The sequence below is a fragment of the Seriola aureovittata genome, chromosome 3, assembly GCF_021018895.1.
Source record: "Seriola aureovittata isolate HTS-2021-v1 ecotype China chromosome 3, ASM2101889v1, whole genome shotgun sequence".
NCBI classification, from domain to species: domain Eukaryota; kingdom Metazoa; phylum Chordata; class Actinopteri; order Carangiformes; family Carangidae; genus Seriola; species Seriola aureovittata.
Window position 1 is genome coordinate 16,713,292 of NC_079366.1, and position 17,414 is coordinate 16,730,705.

The 17,414-nt window shown below is 44.1% G+C and overlaps 1 protein-coding gene and 1 long non-coding RNA gene across 2 annotated transcripts in view; one reads left to right on the forward strand and one right to left on the reverse strand.

The window, feature by feature from the left end:
- LOC130166240 (uncharacterized) overlaps nt 1-17,414 on the reverse strand; it is a 155,650-nt gene that overhangs the window by 109,485 nt on the left and 28,751 nt on the right. The window lies entirely within an intron of this gene.
- pcdh7a (protocadherin 7a) overlaps nt 1-17,414 on the forward strand; it is a 44,218-nt gene that overhangs the window by 7,390 nt on the left and 19,414 nt on the right. The window contains exon 3 of the mRNA XM_056371706.1: nt 3,881-4,663. Within this exon, the coding sequence (XP_056227681.1) occupies nt 3,881-4,663 (783 nt within the window). The remainder of the gene's footprint in view (nt 1-3,880; nt 4,664-17,414) is intronic.

The following is a 17,414-nucleotide window of genomic DNA, read 5'->3' on the forward strand; positions in this document are numbered from 1 at the left end:
TATAGTGTTTTCTCCGAGACTAAGAGCTTGTGTGTCAAGGCCCTCTAGAAACCTGGTTTGGAACACATCCCCATATTTTCTCAGAGGAGAAGGTCTTCAACTGTCAGGTCTGTGCATGTAACATGACGTAAACAGTGTAACACTAAAATAGCTCAGAGACATTTGAGAGGAAAAAGAACAGTCAGAGAGATAAGAGGCACAAATCTCCAAAAATGTGTCAAAGCACAGATTTTGTTGGTACCCCAAAATACCGCGAATATGCCATGCCTTGATCGGGCCCTTCTGTGTCAAAATACTCAGTAAAAAGTGTTTTATTGCTCTTCCTAACCTGTGTGGGGAAAAAAGGGAGCCAAAGATTGTGATCTTGAGGACACACCATACAATGCAGCAAATGCCTCTCGACTGCAAACTATGCATGTTATCATCATGGTGGTGCTCCCCTGGGTGTTTCAACTTGTGACAAACATAGAATAAACCAGAAGCCCCTAAGGTTGTGTATACGATTTCCAAGTGCGCAATGTAACCCTTAGATCATTTCTCATTTTCAATTATGTTACAGCATAGCTATTCGAGACAAGTCACAATAGCAGCTAGAACGTTGTGCTTTGTGTGCCCTCTGAGTGTCATTGTTTCAAATGACATTTAAAGCTAAATCTTGTGTTTTAGCAGGAGAAAAACACATCAAGTATAATCAGCCTGAGAGCTCTGACCGACCTCATATGGCGACAACTTGGCATTCAAAAATGTTCTGTTTTTTTAATGGCATGATTTTTTTTTTTTTCAAACAACTGAGTACAGATAGACAGTGTGGGATTTGAGCGCTGACCATCAAACACAACACCTCATGAATGTAACACTGTCGCTTAAAACTAGAGTGAAATGTACAAATTGAACAATCAAGGGGGTGAGGATTAGAACAGAACACTTAAGCAGTAAACGGCGGAACAATGGCGTTGACAGGTGGAATTAACTGCAATGTGCCTAAATGACCGGGGCCATTGAATCGAACAATAAGGTGTAATATGTCCAAGCTGGTATAAAAGCCGTCTTTGATTACAATATGCATAGTTTAGTTTGATTATAGGGAGGAACTTGGCGGAGTAATTGAGTAGAAGTCATTGAAGAGAGAATACCTCCATCTCATAATGAAGTCAAACTGAGAGGTGGATGGATGCCAGATGTAATTAGGGAAGGAAAACGGCTGCTACATGCTGCAGCACCGCGGCAGAAAATTACTCCAGTCTTTTCTGTCCAACTGTACTGAGTGAATCACATGTTGGGTAATTAGTTACGTTATGATGCTGCAGAGTTTAAGCTAGAGGAAGAAGGAATTTTGTTGTGATACTTTAGACATGGTTGTCATCTGGGGAAACTTTGAGGTGCTTTGTACATCATCAGTACACTGTATCTGTGAAGCTGGTGAAGGCTTTTAGTGATAATATTTTCATGTTATCTGGTAATGTGTGATCTTCTCGTGTATTTTAATATATACGGTGTGCTTTCTATTAATACAATTAATAGCTAACAATTACCAAACTGCAGCTCTCTATTCTTATGGTGAGCTGTGAATGCGCTGACCTACAACTAAGATCAGGGACTTCCTCAGGTTGGGTCAATAGTGTGGTCAGGGGAGAACTCCTTGTCTTGGTCACAGCATCGACATCTGCAGTGACATGCAGATAACAGAATCCTTGGAGAGTGGAACAGATAGATGGTGGTGTTTAGTCCAGCTGGAACAAAGCTTGTGCAGCAGAATGGAAGATTCAATTGGGAGCTTGGGATGTGTCAGGAGGATGCATTCGAACACAGCGGAAGAGGTGGCTGCTGCGCTAAGCTTGCTGAACGCTTGACTATCCTGTGTGTGCATGTGCCCATACACACATGCATTACACATATACCTACACTTATATGACTCTACATAGCTTGCACTCAGTACTCAGTACGGGCATGCCAGTTGTCTCACAACCACAAATCTTGCACTTTCTAATGTGTCCCTCTGTCACATATATTTGCAAACTCACTCAGAAAAACATAGTACATGCACATATGGTAGTGCATCGCTATCTTCTCTCTTTTTTCTTTTTCGCACACACACACAATACAGCAGACAGTGTAGGGATGCACTGTAAGCCAGAGAGATGCCCAGCAGAATGAGAATGAAAAGGAATACTGCAGGCAAAAGAAGAACAATGGGGCTGAGGGGAGAGTGGAGCCTGCCGGAGAGGCCTTCTGCAGTGGAAGCAGAATAATGGAATAGAACCAACTCAACTCGCTCAAAAACAATGAAACTTAACCCAGAGATAGATGGTGATGAAACAATGAAATATCACACAGTCCCATTCTTAGCTTGGGGGTATCAAGAAGTGAGAGTGAATAATGTGGCTCTATATGAGTAAGCCTAATATGCCTTGGATAATGTAATAAGCAAGTTACACAGTGCAGTTGTGTGAGCAACACTCTCTGCAGTATTACCACTCTGGCAGGTTTTAATGCAGTTATGCTTTTTTTTTTGGTTATCACAAACCACAGGGGCTCATATTTAACTTCTCTCTCTCACCTGCGCTCTCCGTCTCTCTCCCATTCATTCCTGCAAGCCTTATTACCGACCGTTCTTAAAGCAGTGGGGATTACATGAGTATATAATTTCCAGCCTTGACAGGCCAAAGGAAATTGTCGTATGAGCTCTGAGACAAGGTGTCACCGGGCTGCAGAATGAGTTGTCTCACTAACGGACAGCTTAAACTCTGCACGGGCTGGTGTGGATGTATGCGCGTGCGTTTCTGTATTTTGTGTTGTCTCTGCATAATGATTCTCCCGGCATACTTGCTATCTATTGATTAGCTATATTCAGATTCATGACCCTGTCCGATATTACCAGCAGGGCTCTGCAGACCTCAACTCCACAGCCTCATTGTCTCCCGTCCAACAAGGCTCCATAACCAGTAATGGCTGTGTTTGTGCTTCAGCATAACCCACTTTCTTGTAATGATCCTTTTATTAGTGTACAAGCTCAGAGCATGTATGTGTGTGTGTTTGTGTGTGTGTGTGCGTGTCTCTCAGTCTGTGTGAGTGTGTTCATAATGGAAGATCACTATTCTCCCCTGTCTTAAACCCAAATACAAAATATAAGTGTAATATATATTGATTAAAATGGGATTAGCATGTATTTGCCTTGGAACAAAAAAACTATTATGCTCAAACAGAAACAACAAAAAATGGTTCTAACAAATATTCCACAGAACACACATATTTACAGTAGCCTTCTATCTGTCTGTCCATCCAATTCCCAGAGCAAAAAAAAATTGTGATAAGCAAATCCTTAACAAATCCACGCCTACGCCATCATTCACAATAGGGACATTGTTCAGTGATGAGACAGAAGATGTGTTTGTGTCCTGGGGATGTTTTCATAGCATGACTGTTGCCTTTATTTGCACATTTATTGACTGTTTCTCCTACCTGTCCTCTTCTAACTGTCCCGAACCTCAATGTCTAAAGTTTCCCTTTAGTCTTTTTAATCAGCTTTAAACAGTTTAATCCTAGGCATTTCCTGTAACACTGCAGATGATGTGAGATCACAAGTGGAGAATTACAGGCTCAACTTGAAATGCTGCAACAGGGAAGCAAGAGCAATTATATATTTAGTGACACTATGTGTCTGGGAATAATGGGGAAGCTCCTCCACTAAAACACAGTGATGAGTTTAATTAAGTTGAAGATGCTGTTTGATGTTTCTCTGTGGCTCACACCCACTGTGTCATCTTTTACAGTCACTGCTTTGGACTATTTTCTCATTGATGGTTTGTCTCTTGTTTTCTTTTCCATCTAATACTCTGCATCTTCTCTCTATTGTTCGTCTTCTTTCTCGCTCTCACTACAGGTGGCCCGAAGCCTGATGGCTCCACTGTCACTGGACATTGCAGGGGACCCAGACAGTGAGCGTGCATTAGGAAAACAGCGCCTCAGTGTAGCCATTGGTGTCCTGGCGGGAGCCGCAGCCGTCATCCTAGTGATACTCCTCGTGGTCACAGCTCGGCAATGCGGTGCTCAGGGCAAGAATGGCTATGAGGCTGGTAAGAAGGAGCCAGAGGAAGACTTCTTCAGTCCTCCAGGGGCTCAACCACAGGCGGGCCGTGGCGGGGGATCAGACCGTGGACGCAAACCTCGACGGGACAAACGTAACGGAAGCGGCGGCAGTGCAGCTGCAGGAGGAGGGAAGTCAGACAGATCACTTTACAGCGGTATCGTCACAGTCAATGGACTGCGTCGCCATGCCAATGACGATGATGAGGAGGATTTGAGTAGTGCTAGCGAGCGCCTGGCAGCCCGCTACTGTGCTGTTGATGGTGACCCTGGCAGCCCGCGGATGGGCGGCGGCAGGAGGCACCAATCAAGCCCAGACCTGGCCAGACACTACAAATCCAGCTCACCTCTCCCTGCAGTGAACCTACAGCCCCACTCCCCCCCAGCTGAGGGAAAGAAGCACCAGGCGGTCCAGGAGCTGCCTCCCTCCAACACCTTTGTGGGCAGTGGAGGTTGTGTGGGGAGTGCCGGCTCCAGCAGCAGCAGTAGTGGGGGCAGTGGCAATGCAGACGCCATGTCCCTGGGATCTGACCAGTGCTCAGAGTATGGTTGCCAGACTGGGAACAAGTACAGCAAACAGGTAGGAGCTCTGGGAAGGGACTGGGTTGACATTGTCTCCATGGTTCCTCGATCTTGGTTTGCCCTATCCCCTCTTTCTTTAAATCTATCTCTGGCTCCTGATCTCTGTCTCCTCCTCCTCCTCCTCCTCCTCACCGGCTTCATCTCTTCTTATTCTCCTATCTGTTGACATACCATACCGCACACCCCATCGCCAATGTCTAAACACCATTTTTATCTCCACAAAATAGCTGTCAGTGTGTGTGCACAGCAGCTCACATACTTGTGTGTCCATGTCAACATCCGAAGCCAGTGAGCAGTGTGATGGTACCCTGCTGTCATTGTGTGTGTGTGTGTGTGTGTGTGTGTGTGTGTGTGTGTGTGTGTGTGGTGTGTGTGTGTGTGTGCTCCATGTCAAACATCAGCTCTCTGTTTAGCAAGATCTAATGCAGGGGACATGAGTCAACCCCCCTACTGTAGCCAAACAATACGTGAATGTGCATTTGTGTATACATGCATGACTGGGTGCGTGCGTGCGTGCGTGTGTGTGTGACCATGTGTATAAACCCCCCGAGGAGTTCAGTTGGAGTAAGGGCACAGAGGGAGTGGGCGAATAGTTGCCTCCAACAGAGTAATTGGTCATGATGTGTTTCTGTTCCCCTTATCAAGCTGTTATGTTTCTTCCATTCAGAATATATGCTTATGCGGTAAACAATATCAGTTGCATAGATAATGGATGCAGTGGCTTTGGTGTTTCCTCAGGAAGCTCCAGTTAAAAGCTGAAGTCCTGCTGACAAATAAATACTGCATAGAGACGGTCATTCACCATTCTCTCCACACACACACACACACACACACACGCACAGAGGCACCATCTATCATTGTAGGCACACTGACACAGCAGGGTCTCCCTAGTCCATTGGGAGTGCTCCCAAGAGTGATGTTTGAGTGACAGCTAACCCTTCTTAAAGGGGTGGTGTCACATTTCCTTGACGGACAGCTCTACATTTATCCTTCCCGTGGTGAAAAAGTGCTGATGTGGTCATTAAAAGGGAAGGAAAGGAGCTTCTTAGGCTAATCAATTCATACATGGGCTCTCTGATCCTGCTCAACACACACACACACACACACGCACACACACACACACACACACACAGGGGAACGTGCGCACATCATACACACTCCTGAGGTTAATCCATTACAGAGTCAATCCTCTTAATCTGCCGTTCCCAGGGAAAGAAAATGCTTACTTGGAGAGTTTGGTGTTCATGCTTACGTGCACTCAAAACATGCCGGCACACATACGGAGACACACAGACACACAAACTGACAGCATAATGAATTATTGATCGTATGGGGTAATTAACTCCTCTGCTGTGTACCCCCGCCCCACCCCAGCGCCAAAATATTCAACAGCCAGTTATTTCATATACGGCCCTCTGTGTGTGTGCGTGTGTCTAAGACTTTGGCTGCTCGTGTGCGTGACTGCGTTCGCATACGTGTCAAAATTTGTTAACTCGGAACAGTTTGGCGAAGTGAGCAGGTTTGTGTTGGTGGGTGCCTGTCACTGTGCTTGAGGGACTGCTTATTTAACGAAGGCATATGCATTTTATATGCGAGTGTAAGTGAGAGATAGACTCAGGGAGTAATGGGTGGCGTGTATGCGCCAAATGTAGGAACTGGGACGCTGACAGAATTTGGAATAGCATTAGATCAGGAGTGGGAGAGAATTATAGGAGGTTAAGAGGGGAGGAAGATGGAGTAAACGAGATGGGGGGGGGACTTTGAATTTCAAAGCTACTTTACTGGGTCAGTGAAAACTCCAAAAAGTGTTCATCTGAAGTCAGCACATCATCACACCAACTAGGGTGCTCCAAATAGAGAGAGAGCGCGAAAGAGAAAAAAAACAAATGCAAAAAAGGCAAGTAATAAAAACTGGGCATCGTGGATCAAGAGCAAGATTGCATCAGAGAGGCAACAAGATCATAAAACAGCTCAGTCAACGGTGTTGAATCTCTTAAATCTAAATTGTTCACTGAGGAGAAGAGAAGGAGAGGGAAGAGGGAGGATATCCATATCAATGGGCATGAATAAATGCAAAACTGAACAGGAGGGGAGCAGGAAAGAGAGCAAAAGAGTGAGTAAGGGGCTGTTATACTCAAAAGCAGGCACAGGGCTGAGAGATAGAGGTTAGCTGAAGGGGAAGGGGAAGAGAGAGAGAGAGTGAGAGAGAGAGAGAGAGAGAGAGAGGGGCAGGAGAGGAGGGCAATGACATAAAAAAAAAGCAGTGTGAGCCAATTGAGAGAAAGAGGAGAAACTTTGGGATTGAAGATGTGAGGATAGTGTGTGTGATACCTCAGGAATCTGATTTAAAACAGTAAATATTCAATAAAAGAATGATCGAACAAATCGAGACAAGACATTAGTGTCCTGACAGTTTCTGATACTCAGCGCCACAGACACACTTTAGTCGGTACCAGAAAAGTATCGAGGTTCGATACCCGGCCTTCTAATGCTTGATGGAGAAAGTGTAAAGGAGAAGGTTTGAGTATGTGCTTCCAAGTAGGGAGATGCAGGGAGAGAGTGAGCGAGAGAATGGGAGAGAGAAAGAGAGAGAGAGGTCTGGTTTGGGTGGCAGCCAGAGAGAGAGAGAGAGTGGACTGCTGAGATGTGGGTCATCAGGATACCCGTTGGCATCAGGACACATTAATGATCACAGCAGTCACATGGCACTGCAGTCAATATGGGCAAAGTGGCCTCGTTCTCCCCTCTAACCACCACCACCACCACCACCAAACACACACACACACACACACACGCTGCCACAAAACAGTTTTTGCTGTCTGCTATCCACAATCAACCACAACAAAGGTCGTAGTGGTTGTTTGAACTCGATATTACATATCAGTTTTCATGGGTTTTTATTCTTTAGTAGTCTTTTTACTGCAGTGTGTACCTTATCTCGATGAGCGCTTTGCACTGTCCTTTGCTTCCTCTCCTTTTGGCTCTCACCCTTTGTTCCCCTTTGTAGTATCTTTACCATATGCACAGCCATAATCTAAACACCCCACCACTGCTACCTTTGCCTCTTCCATGCGCCACACTGACCTCTGAGAATGAATGGACTCAGCGTTTTCACTAGTGTCACTTCTTCTTTTACCGTAGTGAGCACTTTCTCTCTCTGGACCCAGCGGGTGTGTGGAGGCGGGTGCGGTGCCACAAAGGCTGAATCGAACCAGACACACACCCACTTCCAAACAGACACACACACACACACACACACACACATAAACACACACATCCAAAGCCTAATCAATGCCCCGTTAACAAGGCCAAGACTGCAGTAGAAACAGGTGGGTTGACAGCGCAGTTTTTTGCGCATTGCACAGTTCTACAATGCCTGGTCAAGGTCAGTGCTGGGCTCGCGTGGGCCGACACTATGTTTTGACACAGCAAGGACGCGGTATGGAGATGAGTTTGTGGTGAATAGGACTCATCCGGCCGGTCTTGTTCATCTAATTGGACTGTATGGACAGGCGCAGGCGGAGAGATTAGGTCTACTGGATTATAAAATTGAAAAGCAGCTTTTCATTTCAACGAAATCCCTCGAGGATTAAATATGATGAGCGTCTGTCATAGACTCACACCGACCCCTCCGCGCATTTAGCCACGCCACATCATGAACGCATACGCACATACACCTCCTGTGATAACATGCGGCATGTATTAGGGTCATAGAGGTGAAGGCACTGTCAACCAGAAACAAACACAGACACACTCCCCTCCCTCTCTCTCTTTCTCCCTGTTAGACACACACACACACACACACACACACAAAATGCAACCGACCCATGACCCCTGTCATGATGATACCACAATGCACTGATGTATTTATTAAAGCCGCAGCGAGTTCAGGCTGTGCAGCCGGCCATATGCTCATGGGGTGAGTAGGTGGGGAGGTGAGGGGGTGGGGTAAGTGAGAGGTGAGAAGGACGAGGTAACCAAAGCGGGGAGCACCCAGCGAGGCAGACTGAAAACTGATCCACTGACCTGGAGACAAAGAGCGAGGGGAGGGGACGGGGAGGAGGTGAGAGTCAGTGCGATGAAGAAAGAGGAGAGGGGATGAAGAAAGGTTCAAACATGACGGGAAAATGGTCACAGATTTGTGTTTGTGTTATATGCTCGGCTCTGGAGGTGAAACACACACTAACCCTCTAAACACTGATTTTCTGCTTGACCAGGATCATATGGATACCTTACAAGTATTCTCTGCTTAAACGTGCTTTCACACTTGCAGCTCAGTTCCACTGGTCCAGACCAAAGAAAAACACTGAACCCTAGTGCATTTTCGTTCTTGTCGGTTTTGTGTGTAATTTAATGTTTCACAACCAAACCAATAATTGCAAACATTAAATCACTTTGATGGACTGTGGCTTTCTTCATCCCCACTGGTGACAAAGAGCTCTTGAAGTAACAGCTGGTTGTGAACATCATTAGTTAAGACTGCTACTAGACCTCATCTGTTTTACTGTAAATCAAGTTTTATGTTTTTTAAGATGTGGAAAAAGATTTGTGTTACTATGGTTACCCAATAATCTATGATAACTATGTAGAAAATAGATTATGTAACATTTGCTATGACACAGAATTCCTGTAAATTTATTCAGTTAAGCGTTTTAATTAATACCACTGCCACGTTATTTCACTAACAGAATCTGTAGTGAATGAGCCGTATTTTATGTTTGGTATTAGTTCACTTCAAAGCTGTGTTGAAGGAGACCAGTTGTTTGGTCGACACTAGACTTTGAATTATAGCATCATTCATACCAGTGTAAAAAAATAACAAACCAAATGGGCAAACTCACTAGAGTAGGACCAAAAAAGAAAAAAAAAAAAAGTGTCAATGTCCACTTATCAGCTTTTTCAAGGAGCTTTCAGTCGCAGTCCTTTGTCATCCCATGACCTAAGACTTTGGTCATCTGATATCAGGTGTATGTGGAGGGGAAGATTTTAACTCCTTCACTTTATCACCAGATTTTGTTTTGAATTGCACCAATGATTGTAGACGTGAAAGCACCCTAACAACACCCTAACTCTATTTTCTTCTCACTTACGTGTGTAACTAGCCTCCCTGTGAACTGGGCTGTGAGCGCTGTCTAAGCTTGTTCTACTGATAGAAGTGCTGTGCCCGACTGCATCCAGTGTAGGAAGTGACGGAGGACTGCAGTTACTGTTCCTGTGCTGGCACGTTGCTATCAGTGCGCGACCAGCGTGGACTCGGTGGGATGAAGATGCGATCTGAAAAGTGATGTGAATTAAGTGGTCATCCTTACCCCATAAAAACTGTTTCGTTTGAAGATCAGAATAATGATCAGGTGAAGGTAAAGGGAAGGGGAGGCAGTGTGGTAGTGAGGGTGATGGGAAGTTTTTGAAGTCATGATTGAAAGTCAGTGAAACCTCCTCAACAAATTTATTAAATCAAGGGTTTGTGTGTCTGTGTGTGTGTGTGTGTGTGTGTGTGTGTGTGTGTGTGTGTGTGTGTGTGTGTGTGTTTCGATGTGTCTGAGCTCAGGACAGCGGGACAAAGACAGAAAAGACAAAGCGAGGAGAGAATGAGAGGGAGTGAGATTGCGGGAGGCAGGGGGAGAGAAATTGTCGGTTTCCTCACTTGTCAAGGTCACCCAGAGCTGGGATGTGATTGGAAGTCCTCTGTCTGTCTTGGCTGTTTACCACACGAGATAATACAGACAGGCTGTTCAGCTGATAATGTTACTGTGTTAACAACTCCCCCCTTCAGCTTTTGTTTCAAGCTCTCTGTGAAATGGCAGGAATGTGGGAATGTCATTCCCACACAGACACGCACAGACAAGCTGAGGCAGGGACACACACTCACACACACTCACACACAGCAGCCACTGTCAGACGTGTGATCTTAACACACGCAGACGTGCCCACTGAAATACGCTCTTGTGTGTACATAATAGCACATAATTACACACCCTCCCAGATCCTTATGCATATACACTTTTCACCGCGAGCAGACGAACTCTGATAAGAATATGATGACACACGAGCGGAGAGGAAAGTTTTCCGGCTCTTACATCAGTCTCTTCTTCCACTCCCTCTGGATCGAATCACATGCACAAGCCCAGGCACACTCTGTCTCCTAGAATCACACATCCGCAGAGGCTTACAAACACACTCTCTCTTAACTCCCTGACACACACACACACAAACACACACACACACACACACACACACACACACACACACACACACACACACACACACAAAGACCTACATAGCAAGCCCCTCGCTGTGATGCTTCCTTTTATTTGCTTCTTGAAGACTCTGCTCTGCATTGTACAGCCCTGCATTCGGCTCATCTGCCTTCCAGCATTACCTTAATGGCTGTCTGTGGGTTGAGCAATTTTACCCAATATTGCTAAACAAAAGCGGTCTCTCTCGCAATAGACAGGGATTCTAGACAGCTTAGTAGCCCTGTGACTGGTTTTATCCACCTACACAAAAGAATCTTCAGTGCATTAAGTGGTATTGAGTTGGGTTGAATTAAATTGACTTGAATGGATTTTGAATTGAACTGGACTGAGCCCAACTCAGCTCAATTGAATAATTCAGACTGTATGGAATCGAGTAGGACTGAGTCAAACTGAATCAAATTGAAGTGAGGCGAACTGAAGTGATTTAAATTTGTTTGCCTTGCCAGTGGATGTTGCAGCTGTCAGATCAGTGGCAGCATGTGAGAGATTTTCATTATATGAGGTGGATTGACATCATACTAATAGCTTTATTCTGTCTAAGATGCGCTGAAAATATAGTTTTCAACTTGTCATCTTTGTTTTGTAACCTCGTGTAGTGAAGTTTGTCGCTGTAAACTCTGTTGGGAAAGTTTGTACATCAGGCGCTTTTCACCATTTATATTTCCATCCGTAAACTGTCCGGTGAGTTTGTGTGTTCGGTTCAAAGTGTTCAAAGCTTTACAGTCTGCGCCGTAAAAAAGTTGAGCAAAGGGCTCTCTATGCTTGAAGCGAACTAGGTCGTACAGTGTGTCGTGCAACCACGTCTAAAAAGGCCAAATTGTTTATACCTGGCTGCATCACACTGTGTCCCTGAACTCTTTATGAATCCACGCAGTGCATCATAAAAATGGGTATAAGTGCACACACTTTTCAACAGTCTCTCTTCAAAAGCATTCATGATGTTGCACTGAGTTGTACACACGGAAAGTGATGGAGGAATGACAGAATAGAGTTTCAGAGAAAAGTTCAAACCCTGTCTTACTTTATCACCTCCACCCACCTGGCCAATCAATGACCACTGTGGGCGTGATTGTCGTATTGTCTGTTACAAAAATTGTTAGAGGCAGTCATCACTCCCTGAATGCAACATTCGAGAGGCAGATAATGTTAGATGATTCGAAAATTACTTTGTTTTAAACTACTTTGTTTTAAGCATGCTGAGGCTTTAATTCCATCAGTTACAGGTTTTATAGACATTATATATCATAGAGATTTAGATTTATATGTCTTGGGTTGAAGTGTTCTTAAATCAGGTCTTTTACCTGGTTGTGTGACATCATTAGTCAGACATCTGTCTGGGTGCGCATCGCTAACAACAGCTGTCTCACTGTTACATGACTGGCAGACTTGAACATCCAATTGCACTGATTGTTTTGTTCAGCTGTTAAATGCCCCCCCCCCCCCTCTCTCTTTATGGACCCTGTTTTCCAAACCTCACCGCCCAGTAAACCTGTCAGAAGTCTGTGAGCATGCAGGGAGACACCATTGCATTGTTTTTTCATTTACCTCATAGCTTTTAAATTTAAGCTTGAAGTCATGAAAGTGAACGCACAAATCTGCAAGAGAGTATGGAGGCAGAAACTGAATGTTCAGAATTTAAAAATTAAGTCCCCAAAGCTTCATTTTCAGTCCACAGGTACAAACTCAAATGTACAAAGTTATAAAACAAGGATAACAAGAAGAACATCACTATGAATGATTGAATATTCCACAGACTAGTCGCCTGAACACAGTCCTCTGTATCTCATCCAATAAAGAAGTGTCTCTTTCCAACCCTCCCTCCCCAATATCTGTCATCTGTCTGCCTCCCCCTCCACACACACACACACACTCCGTCTGTCTACCCTTTGATTGATCTCTCTGTTCTCCCAAAGTGGATTCATTTCTTTTATCACTCTCCATCTGGATCCATCTTTTCAAAACGTGTTTTTATTTTTTATTTTTTTTTTAATGGTCCCAAACTTTTTTTTTTTTTTTTTTTTTTTTTATTAATAATACTTAATAGTTTCTTTAAATTTTACAAATGGCTCTTAACAACCCTCTCCACGTACCCCTCCCCCTCTTCTTCTTCTGTTTTTAAACTGTAGTTAAAGTCAGCTTTAATCTTTGATTTTCATTTTCCTGATTGGATAAAATTAAGCATGCTACCAAGGAACAAGCCTAAGGTGTGAATAACTGCACCGAGCAATATGGTTTATGCATTTTTGCCACTGGCGAATCAGAGCACATTTCTCGCCGGATATCAGCTTATTAGATCTTGCATGACTGCGAAAGACTGGCCCTGGTAGCGCTGTAGTCCAAAGCCAATGTTTTTGCCCCGGGCTAAGTGTAGCCATCTGTTTTAGAATTGTTGGTGGAAGATAGATATATCGAAAGATCAAGATGGAGATAGAAGAGAAAGGGGGAGTAAAAACAGAAGAGAAGTGAGTGGAAGAGAAGAAAAGACATGCCTGGTCAGTACCCATGGCTTACAACGAACAGGCCGGTGGTAGGAGGGGGTGGGGTGGGGGGGCTGGGGGGGGTGGGGGCGTGTTACGAGAGTTGGGTAGGGAGATGAAGAGAAATTAAGTGAGTGGGAGAAAAGGCGAGGCTTCAATGAGTGGTAGGGGGGAGATGTGAAACTACAAAATGAGTTCTTAGGTATGGCCTAGGGGTGGAAAGGAGCGAGTGTAGAGAAGGAGATGGATTGAAAAAGATAGAAATGAGGTATATGGGTCTAGGGTTAGAGGAAGACAGGAAAGGGGAGGAGAGGAGTGGAGGGGAGGGAGCCTCACTCTGCGAGCAAAGCCAGCTCAGACTCTTCGGGCTATTTTGGTGTGTGTGTGCGTGTGTGTGTGTGCGTGTGTGTGTGTGTGTGTGTGTGTGTGTGTGTGTGTATATATATAAGAGTGAGAGAGAGAGAATGAGAGCTTTCTACCTGCCCTATCGACGAAGTTACATAAATGTGAGTGGGCAGGTCCTCTGCCTACAGTGATGCTCCATATTATACCACTGACCCGAGCCTTTCTCAATGTATGTGTGCGCGTACTTTACGTGTGAGTGTATATGTGTATGTGTGTTTTGATCGTCCTTCCTGTCAGAAATAGACCAGATAAGAGACACCCACCTATACACGCGCGCACACACACACACACACACACACACACACACACACACACACACACACACACACACACACACACACACACACAGAAAGAGACAGGTAGCTGAACTACAAGCACTAGCCACTGGAGAGAAATCCCCATGGTGCGTTCAAACAGAGGCATTAAAATAGTTTGACCTGTTTGACACACACACACGTACTCACGCAGACTACATAATCAGGCACTCACACCACACCACTTTCAACACTCTCCCATAGACATTACAAATGAACAGTTTCAACTATTCATCCATTATAACAACATGTTTTTTTTTTTTTGTTTGTTTGTTTTACCCATCTACATACAGACACTTCCAAACCACAACAAAACTGAACTTTGGTGAATTAAAACCACACTTCAAATCAATCAGTACTCCTCATATACAGCACAGTAATTGCACAGCGTTACCGTTCTTAATGGGTCAACACAGCACAGGTGCAAGTGAGACATGCATTATTTAAGAGGCTCTGTTCTCCTGTTTCACAAATACACAGATATTATGAAGATAGCAACTAACAGCACTTGAGGAAAAAAAAAAAGAAAAAAAGGGGGGGGGGTGAAACCAACAAAACCAAAACAACAAACACACTCTTATTGAGCATTACACAGATCCACAGACGCACACACAAACTTAAACACAAGCATATAAAAAATAAATAAAAATCTGCAACCAAAGTAATGCAAATCTATCTGCCAATTAGGGCCCCAAACAGGTTTCCATGGGGATGAAATGGCAACCTCTAATTGGCTGGATAAAAGAATACTCACATCTGAGCCGACAACTTGAGATGGCTTGGAAAATATACACATCATACGCGGGCACAAATACATACACACACACACACACACACACACACACACACACACACACACACACACACACACACACACACAAATACAGGTGTACACGGTGTAAGTGGGGATCACAGACAATTTATGCATGGTTGGGGGAGTCACACACAGTATCACCGGTAAGATGAGAAGCAAGGATAGAGTGTGTTGACACAGATACGGTGCATTGTCCAGCGCAGGCACACAAACACACACACACACACACTCTTTGGCCGGTCAGTCTCTTTTAAAAGCGTGAATAAAGCTTTGGTCGCGGTGTCGTGTTAACATGAAAGCTTTCATGGCTGTTAAAAAGAGCAGGCTTTGATTAGAATTTGATGTGTGAGAGTGTTTCTTAATGCCGGCCTTTGCTGACGACGGCCGCTTTTAAATCCAGCAGAGCCGTTGCAGGGAGCCTTCCGTCAAAAATATGTTGAATCAACGATTTCACCTCAACATGCTCTTCGTGGGTTCCCCCCCCTTTTTTTTATTTTCTGAATTTTCTAAAAGGCAGAAGTCAAGCGCACTCACCATGCTTGGCCACTTTTTAAGTGGATCTCAACCACAAAGCAGCTGCAGCAGCAGTGTAGTTTTCAGGGTGATCAAACATTGAATCTAGAATTATTGACTAAACTGCTAATTGAATATCAAAGAATCCAGTGGTATTTTCTTGTGCATGCTGCTGGAAAATGGCTCTGCGTGACTTTTACAAATCTGTGTTACTCTCACATGGCATGATCATTATGAATGGTTTAATAATTCATTCCCCTATTCACATATGGGGTTTTATGTAGAATCTAAGTCTGAGATGTAGATTGTTAGGGAAACCACTTTACAAACTGCACGACCTAACGTAGACATTGGCTTATGCACTTGCATCAGCAAAGTGCTTAATTCAAAGTTTGAGCTTTTCAGTAGACACAGTTAAGTTATGCAAATATTATATACATTAAACATCTTGCTGCTGTCCTATCAAAACTGGTTATCTTGGTGATGTTTCAGTTTTCAGATAAAGTGGAGGATTAATGAGTTGAAAATTCTCCTATTTCTAAGCTTTCAAGATTTTTTGGATCATCTCATTAATACATTGTCCCAAAGCTTAAAACAAAGCTTTTTGTCTTGGTTAATGCCAAAATCAACAAGAAACTGAAGATCTTTGGGTTTTTAACCATTGGTTGGATAAAACAAGCAATTTGTGGTTTTCAAATCATTAATCACTTAATCAAGAAAATAATCAACATATAATTCAATAATGAAAGGATTCAGTATGTTGTTGTCCTGAAATCGTTGTTGGCCCTGAAGACCTAACAACAAAGGAATCCCTACACACAAGCCCTACACAAGTCTCAGTATGAATTCCCTCATAAGACTATTAACATGGTTACATTTATGTATGCTTCGCATTCCTTAAATCCTCATATTCCCAAATGGCCCATTATAATCAGCTGAAGTTGACATATACATTTTAATACTGTAGAGCAAGAGTATAAATTTACACATTAGTAAGTAAAGTACACATAAGTAATTAGCGCAGTATATACCTGGGGTTTTAATATCCAATAAACATTATGTTTTCAGCTGCAGCTTAACTATTTTGCTGCAGTAGCTGTGGAATAATTTGCATTTTTAAACATTTTTTTTTAATGCCAGGAGTCGCATAATAATCAGGCTGACTCCTCAGCAAAGGCTCAGCTCTCTGAAACTCTGCTGGATATGGCTTCACTGAAGACTCTAATGCTGAACCATAATTTTCAAAGGGGGCTGGAAAAATGGAGCCAATGTACGTATATGCTTGAAGTGTGGTGTGAGGTTATCGATGGGAACGGGTTGGATTCTCCCCTGCTTTCTCATTAACTCTCCTCCTTCCTTCTCCTTTCGCTCAATGGCCCGACTCTGCCCTTGGTCTCTCGTGTATCGAACAGCACACACACACACGCACGCACAGTCACACAAACATACACACATTCACATGCAAGAAGTCTGTTTGCATACCAAAAGCATACTTCAGAGCTCAAAGAAAATGAAAGCCATATTAATTATACAGTCTGCGTTCGCGCACACACGCACATGCAGACACACACCCTGTAAGAGAGAGAGAGAGAGAGAGAGAGAGAGAGAGAGAGAGAGAGAGAGAGAGAGAGAGAGCGAGGGAGCAGTTGTTTTATGTTTTTCCTCTGCGTCAAAAGAGACAGAGTGTGAGAATGATTGAGTCTCTCTACGTCAGGGAGAGAGGGAATGAGAAATAGCGCAGAGAGGGAGAAAGAGTGCACTGTCTTCCCTCTTTAATGTGTGTGCGTGTCTGCGTCTGTGTGCGTGCGTGCATGTCGTCTACCCAGTATAACGCCCCCTCTGTGTCCTCGAGCCACTCTCTGTCACTCACACACACTGAGACTATTGTCAAGACGTTGGGCGAGGCGCCCCAAGACATTTCTGTGGCACTGTGTCTGTCACAGGGGTGATAGGGCTGAGATGGGGTTCA